At 36.3% G+C, this 12458-nt stretch overlaps 1 protein-coding gene across 1 annotated transcript in view; it reads left to right on the forward strand.

Annotated features, from left to right (window-relative positions):
• Positions 1-11627, forward strand: part of PLOD2 (procollagen-lysine,2-oxoglutarate 5-dioxygenase 2) — a 107426-nt gene extending 95799 nt beyond the window's left edge. Inside the window, 7 exon segments of the mRNA XM_036755999.1 lie at positions 1712-1774; positions 4526-4639; positions 8219-8284; positions 9576-9680; positions 10885-11031; positions 11147-11272; positions 11452-11627. Coding sequence (XP_036611894.1) covers positions 1712-1774; positions 4526-4639; positions 8219-8284; positions 9576-9680; positions 10885-11031; positions 11147-11272; positions 11452-11607 — 777 coding nt within the window. The 3' untranslated portion in view covers positions 11608-11627.
• The last annotated feature ends 831 nt before the right edge of the window (positions 11628-12458 follow it).

Genomic DNA, 12458 nt, shown 5'->3' on the forward strand with positions numbered 1-12458 from the left:
TAATCAATCTGTGTTCTGCCAGGGTCCATTTCTTTTTGAGTTTGATACCACTGCAGTACACCAGAATGCCTAGCTGTACAAGGAATCCTTGAGTCTTTTAGTGACAAGCAATCCCCTTGGCTGGATCCGATAAGCATTTCATTGCCTTTTTTTTGGCAGAACGGAGTTGTCTTCCTCAACAAATATTTATTGAACAGTGGCCATGGGTTTGCTACTGTATTGGCCACTTACTTGGGGTAGATAAATTCTCAACAATCCTAGCTTTGGCTTGGAGTACTTTTGGCAAGAGGGGAAAAGATGTTTTACATACCCTAGTAGCTAGCTCACAAATATCATATGAAATATTATGTTATGTCTGACATAAAATATATTAAAATTTTTAGTTGGTCTGACTAGAAATAGTTGTGACTATACACCTAGCAATTTTACTGTGCCAGGATGTAGGTTTCCTTATGAATTTTCAGTCTATTGATATAATGGACGGTAGGGATGTATTACTCAACAGGCAGGTCCCAAAATACTTGGTTGTGTTGTTTAAGTTCATATACAAGGTTTTTCTTTTTTAAATTCAGAAAACATTTCCTCTTAGAAACAGTATCATGTATACTTTTATTGTCTAGCCCAAGTATTTCGCCATCACTTATTACATTTTCTTTCTGTAGGAAGATGTATTTCAAGGCTCAAACAAATGATTAGCAGTTAGAGTTTTTGGAAGACGATCCATTTATAAATTGGGGGCCCACATAGTCATTGGCCCAGACCACATAGTCATTGGTCTCCTATTTCAATGTCAGCACATTTCATGGCAATTACTATAAAACAATATTTCTTTTTATATCACTTATAAATGTTTACTTTTATTGTTTAGACTTTTTTTTCCCAAAGACTATGTCTCCCTGACTCAACCAGTCTATAAGTACAGGAGCTATTCCTGATCTGTTCACACTCTTGATTGACCTGGGACTTTAACCTGCTTCATTTTCAACCTGTGCTAATTCACTTCTCCCTAGGGAACCTTGTGGCTCCCCTCTTTTCAGGGCTCATCATATTAATTCTGAACTTAGTAAGGATACCTGATTAGTTAAGTTCACTTCAGCTCAGGATCCCCAAGATGGTTACCAACTAGGTAGAGGCAATCCATCATTTAAGTACCTACTATATGGCAAGCACTGCACTTCATGCAGGAGGTGGCATTTGAGTTGGACGGTTTGGGAGTCATTTGGCTTTATCTTAGCATATAAAATGATAAGTTAAATGTTCAAAAAAGTTGGCAAGTACTTTTTTAAAATTTAACCAAGGCATGTGGTGTTCTATGTTGTTTTTCATACAAAATTGAATTCATTGTGATATTCATTGAATCTTCTTAGCTCTAGCAGTTGCAATCTTTGCACGAAACGTGCTCATATTCAGCTAATCTGACTTCACAGCGCCTCACAGAATGGCCTTCTCTTTCGTCTTCCATCTGTTTCTTAACCCCACGCCTCAAAACAAAACTACTACAGCACGAGCTTTGTTATTACATATGAACAGAAATGGGGGCTGGAGTTGTGTCTTTGTCCTGTTGTGAGCTTGGCTTGTTACTGCATGTTGTCCGTGTGGGACATTTCAGAATGTCAGCTTTTGATCAAAGGCTGTTATTTTCTGTTTATCTAAGAATACCTGAGAGAGAGGATGGCAGGTCAACTTACACGATGCTTCTCCTTCATTTTAGACTATACAAAGGGAAAAAGACTCCCCTACTCCGGAAACATTCCAAATGCTCAGCCCCCCAAAGGTGTCATTTTATTTTATTTTATCTTTAGTTAATGTCAGATATAGCATATTGTCTTATAGTAAATATCTTTTCTTCTGTCTTCTTAGTTTGGTATATGTATATTTTTTTTAACATTGTGGTTTTAGACTATGTTAATTTGGGTGGGGGGGACTTGCTTTTTGCAATGAACCGTTATGAAAGTCTGGAAAGTTGATGGAGTGTGGAACTGGCTGCCAAGGACCCTGGGTTTCCATTAGTGATCCTACATTGATTTGGTATTTGTGGTTTAGAAATTTAAATGACTTTTCTCTCACATTTTCCCCTTCTGTAAATCATGTTAATAATGTACTTGCCAATAGCTTTTCCTGGGCATAGCTATTACAACCAGCTGTTGCTTGGAACTGGGTATGATATGGTTTCATTTGGTACAGTCTGGTATAGTTAGTGAAAGCTCCGCTGTCAGACATGGTGTTCAGCATTTATTAATGTGCTTGTGAAGACATCAAGATTGCCTGTATGGCTTAAGTCAGTGTATGGATCTGTTTTTTATTGCTGTTGAGGATTGTAATTTTCTGAAAGCCTGTTATTTTAGTGATTGAGAAATGAAGGAATAAAACAGGAAACATATTATTTACAAAGAATTAGGCACAGTTGATATTGGTTTGTTGGTATGCAGTTTTCTTAGTTGAGCTTGGGTTAATATTTCTTTTTCGTGTGAGGGGGCCCAGCAGATGGAAGCAACAAACATGAGGCTGGACAGACTTTGGGAAATAGTGGAAGTTAGGAGGGCCTGGAATGCTATAGTCCATGGGGTCATGGAGAGTTGGACATGACTGAACAGCTGTTTGCCCATGTAGTCATATTTTGATAGCTCAAAATGATGCAGAGGTGACCCTTAGGCCATAGCACTTATTTTTGTCAAGTTCTAGAAAAATGGAAAGTCTTTTTGCGTAGTTCTAAAGTTGCCTGGACAGAGGATCAGCCCAGGTATGTTCAGAGAGGCTCATCACCAGTAGGTATTTATAGGGATTTGATATTCTCTTGACTGCAGTAACTCATGTGATGGTCTGCTAAGTCAAGGGTGAGCTGCTGTCTGCATTGGTAGAGGGTATATCTACACCCGTGAATCTCAAGTCATAGAAGAACTAAATGAAATAAGTATAAGAGTTGTTTGTTTGCTTAGGGGTAGTTAAAGGAGACATACAAGACAGAAGAGCAGAAAGATTGTATTTGTTTATAAGAGGAATCTTTTTGTTATAAAACAGTGTTAGTAGTCTAGTTTCTGTAATATTTTCACACTGCACCACCTAATTTTGATGGAAAAGATTGAGAATTAAACACAATTTAATGTATTTGCCATAATTATGTTATTTGAACATTTTTTTCAGCCTCAAAATTGTCTTTTAAAGTCTTGGTTTTCCCCACCATGAAGAAAATAATAACAAAAATTAAAACAAAACAAAATAAAAAAAACAAGAAACCGTATATAATTCTGGGATGAGTGGAGGATTAGAGATATGGGACAGATGCAGTACCAAGAAACAGTTAAAAAGTTATTTTTTTCCAAACACGCTTGAGAGGCTGAAAAAAATAGTTACTTAAAAGGAAAACATTTCTTTTGGAAACATTTGCTTTATACTTGATATACTTTATGGTAGCCTTCTTCTAACATGATTATCTCCATGTATGTGTTGGTGACACAGTCAACTCTTGATTATTTGGAGTCTAATGGGCAATTTTGTGTTCTCTGCTCAATATCATGTTTGTTATTGGACAAAAAGAAGAAGAAGCAGAGAAAGCTAAATTTAAATCAACCCCTTTTGATATTCTTTGTAACTAAAAGAGTGACGGAATGACTATGACAGATCAGAGATTTGACTAAAATGAGGAGGAAACATGAATTAGTCCCATTTGTTGATGATGTAATTCTAGTTACGTCCCATTAAATAAATACTCAAGAGTTGATTATTGAGTAGTGTGCTTAATTTGAGGGTATGACTCTTTCTTTAACTAGTAGTAGTGGTAGCCTGCTTTCTCATGATCTGTGATTTCGTAGGTGTACAATGACAAACTGTTGTGCGATAATTTGTTATTTTAATGCTTTTTCTTTTTTCACAGAATTTGTTCTATTTGAAAGAGAGAGGAAACAAAAGATATAGGCACCGTGTTTGCCTTTGATTTCTTTATAAGTAACTTTTTTTTTAAAGCAGTAGGGACTGAACCTGTGATTTCATCAGTAGAGGGAACTTCCCCTACCAATGCATGTCAGCACCTTTTCTGTGATTTATCATCTTAGAGAGTTGTCTAGTGCTCTGAGAGCTCCTGTGACTTGCACAAAGCTCAGATGTATCAGGTCTTGAATCCAGCTCTTCCTAGTTTCAAAGCCAGCTCTTAATCTGCTTTACCAAGATGCCACTGTTCATTAAGATAAGAATCCACTTTCTGATATCTGGTTTTAGAAGTCAATGAGAGAGGAGTAAAAACATTCCATTCTTTTTTTAAAACTTTTTTAAAAGTTTTTTTAAAAGTTGCATGTGAATGATGCCAACTGTTAGTTTGTGTGTTTGATTAAAAAGAAAACCAGCAAAATAATAGACGTTATTTTGTTTATTTTAATCGTGTGTGCATTTGAGCAAAAATGAAGATGCATGCTTATGTGTGAAATACAAAAAGGAAAATGTTCTTACTTAAAATGTTTTTCTTCCCTAGCTTAAGTTAATTCCCTTGCTGTTTTCATCTAAAATTGCTAATATTATTCTCTTTGCTACATAGGGTGTGTTCATGTACATTTCTAACAGACATGAGTTTGGAAGGCTATTATCCACTGCTAATTACAATACTTCCCATTATAATAATGACCTGTGGCAGATTTTTGAAAATCCTGTGGTATGTATCTGAGTCAACAGTGACTTGATTTTACCTATAATGTTGAATGGGTATAACACATATGGATAATTAATGAGTAATAGGTACAAGATGAAGTACGTGTTCCTTTGTGTATACATATTGTTCAGGTAATGGTCCAGCCTAGATATTTAATGCCATTCCGAGCTAGCCCAGAACTGACCCTGAGTTCTCTATGACATGTGACAATTAAATTTAACTGGGATTAACCATTCCTTCAGGCTGGATGGTTTTCACCAATCTGGAAGGCATCAATATTTTGTTCCCTAAAAAGCATCCTCCCATTTTTCATCTCCAGCACTCAGAGGAAGCTTGTTTGAGCAAGCGCAACATGACAGATTGTACTTTGATGCACATGAGTAGAATTCCAGACGCTGCTTTGGAAAACTCATACTTAATCTTGCTCTTCTAAAACACATGTCATAGTGCTTACGAAGTTGCATGAAGAGTTGCCAAGAAACATTTCATGGACAGGGAGCTGTCTCATTCAGAATATGAGGAAAGTCTGGGTTTGGGGAAGACAATACTACTTGAACTCCTTTTTCCCCTTTGACAAAGCTTCTTTCTTTCTTTCTTTCTTTCTTTCTTTCTTTCTTTCTTTCTTTCTTTCTTTCTCTCTTTCTTTGTCTCTCTTTCTCTGTCTTTTTCTTTTTTTTCTTTCTTTCTTTCTTTCTTTTTCTTTCTTTCTTTCTCTCTGTCTTTCTCTTTCTTCTTTCCTTCCTTCCTTCCCCTTCCTTCCTTCCTTCCTTCCTTTCTTTTCTTCTCTCCCTCTCTCCCTCCCTCTCCCTCTCCCTGTCCCTTCCTTCCTTCCTGGGACAAACCCTCTACTGTCTCAATGACTGCATGACAAGCTTTTCATTAGGCAAGTTGGCACACCTCTATAAGGGAAAGAATTGACTTTTAGCGTCCATGAATTATCAGCCTTTATAGTTTATTTGTCCTTATTATCATCTTAACTCAATTTCAGTCTGTCTGATGAAAACTGCCTTTCATTTTCAGTTTTTGTAGGGGCAGTCAGCATCAAGGGAATAGTAATATCTGACCATACTCATGTATTCTGCTGAATAGAGCAGGGATCTCCTTTGAAGTCTTGGGACATTCAAATACTTTTTGTTCACTTTTGTTGTCTCTCTCTCATCTTAAAGAGAGCAGGACTGAAAGGGGGCTTTCCCTAGTGGGGATAAAATTACCCATTTTACTTATTTTTAAATAGTTTGTAATTTTGGAGGGTTGAATTATCAGGACCCTTGGGGAATTTCTTTGTAGTACCCTAAAATATGGCAGGGACTGTAAAATTTCAGATTAGCATCCAAATTCTCTGGAGGAGGTATATAGTAGGAGCCATAGGAACTAGGCAGGAACTACTCTTTTCCTCCTCCTCACTTCAGGAGCTTTATTTGTCTGAGGTAAGATTATCCTGGTTAAAATGGCTCCAAGTGAAATAATTAGTGTTTGGGTTTCCCACAATGATGAGACAGAAAACAATTGAAGACACAGTCTAAAAGTTCCTCATACCTTATGCTAGATAGAATTAATGCATCAATCTAAAATCTCGTTGAAAACTCAACAATCTGTGTGAGATAAATCACATGCCTATTATATTAGAGTCCATTCTTCATGGGGGAAAAAGTTTTAAATATTTTCCAAATGTTATAATTTTTTACTGCTCATGACCATCAAATAAGAAGATAAAGAAAGTTTTCGTCCTGGTGTATAAATGAAGCTTTCAATACCTGTATATCGTATCTACTTGGGGAAAATAAGGTAAAGGACTAAGGTAGATGTCTGAATTATTTAAAGATGGAGGAGGGAAGGGGAAGGGAAGAAGCATCTATTAAATACCCACCATGTGCCAGGCACTGTGCTGAGCACTTTATAGATCCTTTCTAATTTGTCTTCACAACAATCTTTTGAAGTAGATCTTATTATGATCTCTATTTTACAGTTAAGGAAATTGACAGAGAAACATCAAGTGACTTTGCCAGGGTCATACATTTTCTGAGGCTGGATTTGAACTCAGGTCTTCTTCTTGATTCCACGCCAAACTCTCTAGTCACTGTGCCACCTCAGAACTGTCTCTAAGTGGGAGATTCCCAAATGCTTGGGTCTCAAATATCTATATATTTCAGATGAAATTGTTTGGGTTTGCTTTGGTTTGGGTTATTTGGATATGTCCTTGCCACTTCATTTGGCACAATGACACCTAGTTCTTGTGTGGCCACATTTTACTTCTGTATATAGCTAGAAATATGATTAAATAGAGCAAAGGGTCACAAGAAAAGAGATACATTGAATTCTGCTGCTTTGATCCCCTTTTAATGACTGCTATTTTTATATTTTCAAATAACCCAGTGTTTAGATTAAATGGGGCATTTTCCTTATAATAAAATGTTTGGAATGGGTGCAGGTAGCTATTATGCCTAAATATAAAACAGATAAGATTTAGGATACACATTTTTGAGCTTTAAATCCCTAAGCTATAATTACGGGTATCAATATATGGAAATATTTGTTGAATGAACTTAATAGTTACATTTATTTTGTGTATTTCCATATGTATGTAATAATTAGAGATAGCATTTATATAGCACTTTTAAGTTTTGCCAGGCTTTTTACAAATATTTGATTTAATCCTCATAACATCCCTGGGAAGAGGTGTTATTATTATTTACATTTATAAATAAGGTAACTTAGGTGCAGAGGTTAAGTTACATGCTCAGTGTGATGTAACTAGTATGTGTCTCTGGGTACATTTGAATTCTGGTTCTCCTGATGCCAGACTCAGTGATGTTCTTTTTGCCTCCCCAGACAGAAGACGTCAGAGACTATTTCATTTTTTTGTCTTTGTATCTTTAGTACTTATGGCAATGCCTCACACAAATGATCAAGAACCACATGAAAAAATGCTGATAATAAGAGAAATGCAAATCAGAATTAGCAAATCAGGTTTCACCTCATACCCTGCAAAGTGACGATGATGACAAGAGATGGAAATACTTAATAAGTGGTTCTTGATTAAATTAATAATTCACTTGTAGGAACTAGTAATTATGATGTTTGTGGTAAACAAATCAGAGAAAGAAAGAAGTGATTAGATCTGACAATAGAAATATAAACAATAAAATTTAGGTAAGTGGTCACCAGTGGTATGGACTTTTGGTCCAACATGTTTATTTAGCCTTAGCTATCAAATGTATATACACACACGTGCCCCTTCCTTACCCCCCCATCTTCCTATATATCGATCAGCATTCATTTATAGGCTGTCTATTATTATATAGAGAGCACTGTCAGAAACATTCTTCCTTGGAAGATTCTATGACTGTGAAACTCTAGGAGACTTAGTTAAACATTTGTCATCTTATAGAATGAGGCAACGAGCATTTAAGTCAAAATATCAAATGTGTCCCATTGTCGCCATACATTTAGATCATACTCATGGCAGGCAGTCATTGTATAAATAGCATAAATGTTCTGTAAAATGCTTGATCTTCATATTTGTCTGGTGATATGCCTATCTGAAATATGCCTGATTTAATCTGCTTAATTGGTTCCTTGCAGGACTGGAAGGAAAAATATATAAACCCTAACTATTCCAAGATCTTCACGGAAAATTTAGTGGAGCAGGTTTGTGGTGGTGAACAAAATGTAGGGGCTTTGCCATTTTTTCAGGAGGGGTATTAGTACTTCATTACCTTGAATGGTGGTGGCAGGATTGGGGAGATTGCTTATGGAAATGGACTTATGTTCTTTTGGGAAAATTTACTGGTAATAGTCAATTAAGAATGTGAGTTAAGAGTGACTATAGCTTATGGCAAAAAGCAATGAAATCGATTTTTTGAAAAATGCTGAATTCTGATTTTTATGTAGTTTGTTCTTAAGAACATAGCAACTGGAAACAATTTAAGAACATCTTATCGTGACAATGTAAAGTGCTCTGCCAGCTTTAAAGTGAAATATAGATATTAGCTTTTATTATATCATATGTCATTTTAGTAGTCTTCTAACTTTTAAAAAATCTATCTGCAACCACTTTGTTTAAAGGTACATTTTAGCACTAACGAGCCTTTTGGAGCTTGATTCTGTGATCCCACTGTGGCCTTCCTTTACTACAGCTCAGAATGCTTCTGGTTGCTTAAAGACAGAGGAGAAACCCTTAACTTTTATTTCTCACCTTGGCCCAGCTAAGCTGGAGCAGCTCTATATAATCAGCTTTGCCAAATTGAATTCTGGCAAGACCTGGCATGCAGTCCTCCGAATGTGACAGTTTTTTTTTTCTAAATCCCTCCCTTGGCTCTGTTTTTACAAACCTCTTACAGCCACCAAGCCACTGCTGCTTTTTTTTTAAACTTCTTACCCTTTTTTCTATATGTGTGAGCCATACTGTACTTTCTTTAGGAGAGAGTTGCCTGTGTTACTTCACTGGCCCCCTCCACCTCTATGGACTCATTCATGGGTCTCTTGTCATGATTAACACCTGACTTTGGCACAAGAGTGGATGTCTATCACAAGATGAGTGCCTCACTGCGATTCTCTCCCAATGAGTAAAAGCATGATGTTGACACCAGCTATGCTCCCCTTTATGAGTGCCCCCGATGTAGTACAACTATCCAAAGTTTTGTTTAAAGACATTGTTTCAAGCCCTTTCAGAGTAGAGCCATTCATTATCTCTCCAGAATACCAAGTTATTAAAAAACCCAACTTTCTACTGTTAAACATTGTATGCTTTACTCATCTTTAACACTGTCAGCAATTTGGGAAAAAAAGGATTTTAAAGTGTTTTATATTATAGTAGCAATTAGTGCTTGTATATTCTCTCATTCTTTTTACTTTTGAATTTTCAATTAATAGTCAAAACCCCACTAAACACATGACATGAAAATTCCACTGATCTTGATGATTTTCTTTCCTTTTATAGCCTTGCCCAGATGTCTTTTGGTTCCCCATATTTTCTGAAAAAGCCTGTGATGAATTGGTTGAAGAAATGGAACACTATGGACAGTGGTCTGGGGGAAAACACCATGTATGCTGCAACTTTTAATATAAAATACTCTATCTGATGCATATGAATAATTGAACCAATTATTATAAGCAGGAGAAGATGAGGAAGTCAGATCTGAGTTTCTGTTTGTATAAGGCCAGATCAAAAATGTTAAAAATTTTTAGTTATTTCATAGCATGATGAGAGAGGTACTTCACTGGAAATCAGCTAGGAGCTCTAGTTTCTCTCTGTCACTAACTAGCTATGCGATCTTAGGTGAATCACTTTGCTTTGGTAATGAGAGGCAGCTTCAGGTAGTGGACAGAGCACAGGACTTGGTGTCATTAAGACCTGAGTTCGAATCTCTTCTCAGGCACATTATAGTTGTGTGATTATGAGCAAGGGACTTAATTTCTCTCCTTGGTTTCCTTTCCTGTAAGATGGTAATAAGTAAACACCTAACTCAAGGTTTTGTTTTGTTTTTTGTTTGTTTCTTTGTAATGATGGAAGAGGATGACATGTAAAGTGCCTTACAAACTTTAGATTACATTATAAGTATCAATTATTCTTTAGCCTGCAGTTTCTTTGCCAGCACTAAACTCAAAGGAGAGGTAGAATCCATCAGTTCAGGTATTTCTTTTGCTTTCTGCAATGCCAACTTTCTAAAAGAACTTAGTGGATAGCTTGTTGGCCTTAAGAGTCAAGATGTTGGAGTCAGCCATTCCATGAGCTGGAAAATAAAGATATCTGGTACACCCCAAAGTCTGGATTTGAACCCAGATCTTGACAACAAATATGGCCTTGCCACTACATCACTTTGTGAGTCTGAAAGGAAATAATGAGGAAGACTGTAGGGACAGCTTTGCTGTGGCAGCTAATTCAAAATACTGATGCTCTTAATGAAAGGTAAGCTATTTAGAATGTAACTATGCAGTAACAAACTAGAAGAACCATCTAAGAAAAAATGCTTCTCCTTACTTTTTAGTGACCCCCTCATGTAGATTTTTTTAAAAATTGGAGATTATTCTGTGTCATTATGGCTAGATCATTTGGGTAGCTATGGAAATCCAGTTGTTAAGGAAGCTATTTTGAGGTTGTAATTTTAGGGCATATGGCAGGTCATTACTGAGCAGCTGGCTGTTTTACTGTCTGTTAAGATTTTGTTGTTGGAAAACTTGCAAGAAATTTTAAATGCAAATGGTACATAGGTCAGACTTTATGTTGATGGCGATGATGTTGTTATTAGGATAGCCGTATATCTGGTGGTTATGAAAATGTCCCAACTGATGATATCCACATGAAGCAAGTTGGATTGGAAAATGAATGGCTTCATTTTATCAGAGAATTTATTGCACCAGTTACACTGAAAGTCTTTGCTGGCTACTATACAAAGGTATTTAAGTCCCTTCCTATCCCACCCCTACCCCCACAGCCAAGTTTTCTATAGAGGATGTGAGTGTTAAAGCAGATATTGACAAAGATTCTTCTGGCTTATTCTGTTGTCTCAGGGATTTGCATTGCTGAATTTTGTTGTTAAATATTCTCCTGACCGACAGCGTTCCCTCAGACCCCATCATGACTCATCTACTTTTACAATCAATATTGCTCTCAACAGCGTGGGAGAAGACTTTCAGGTAATTTAGAAACTTCGTAATTTAATTTTTTGAAATAGAAAAAGGCCTGTTCTTGCCCAAAACCTTTCCTTTAATTTTCCAAAATAGTTTTCTTACTCAGACAATGTGGTTGAAATTATAGCATTCCTCAGAAAGTAAAATGATTTCACTGAAATACTTCTCTGTTCTTTTCATCGTAGGGAGGTGGCTGCAAATTTCTAAGGTACAATTGCTCTATTGAATCACCCAGAAAAGGCTGGAGCTTCATGCATCCTGGAAGACTTACTCATTTACACGAAGGACTTCCTGTTACAAATGGAACAAGATACATTGCAGTGTCATTTATTGATCCATAAATTATTTTCCTCCCATCAAACCAGCTTACCTTTTATTTTTGGATGGCCGTTCTACAAAAAAAAGGAAGAAAGAAAAAAGTTTCTTTTCAAGTTATCAGCGAGAAGAAAAGAGAATTATTTAAATAACTTCTACAAAGCGGCTTCACTTGGGATAAAAAAGTCTCAAAAAAAGCTTTTCTTTTAATTATTCCATACTCACATACAAATGTCTGCTCTGAGCCTTAAGAAAAAAAGGAAACAAAAAGTTCCTACGCTGCTCTCGGAGAGAATGAAAGAATTAATTTTGAATTGGTTGTTTTAGTTACTAAATGATTTAGATACCAAGGTACAAGTGAAGTTTGTGGTTTGCAATGTTTGTTTTCTAATTTAGAAAAGCAGTCCCAGAAGAATTGTGTTTACTGCTGTTTGGGGGAGACAATGTAAGTGCATGCGATAGACACAGCAACATTGAAATCCCAAAGGGTGTAGGATCCCATTGTGGGGCTGCTTCCTGGCACATTTCTCTTTCACTTATGCCTTAAAATTCAGAAGCCATCTTCTTTCTGGTGATGCTCTTAGAAGAAGCTTACTGTTTAAATGGCCTGAAGAAGAGAACTACAGAGAGTGCCTGTTACCTCAAGTATATATCATTGAGTGTGTGTCATCATGAAAGTGAACTGAGTTTCTTATGATCACCAAGTGTCCTTCAATCCAAATGTTATTTTTGAAAAGCCAGAAAATAGTAAAAAAAAAATAAAAAGTAGAAAAATTGCATCCAGACTATAGGTAAATTTTATAAATAACATTTCTTGTTTCAAGTACTTGAATTTTTTATCAGGAAAATGAAGTTGTTGAGCCCACCTTCTTTCTCT

This window comes from Trichosurus vulpecula, chromosome 4 (genome assembly GCF_011100635.1).
Source record: "Trichosurus vulpecula isolate mTriVul1 chromosome 4, mTriVul1.pri, whole genome shotgun sequence".
In the NCBI taxonomy this organism is placed as follows: Eukaryota; Metazoa; Chordata; class Mammalia; order Diprotodontia; family Phalangeridae; genus Trichosurus; species Trichosurus vulpecula.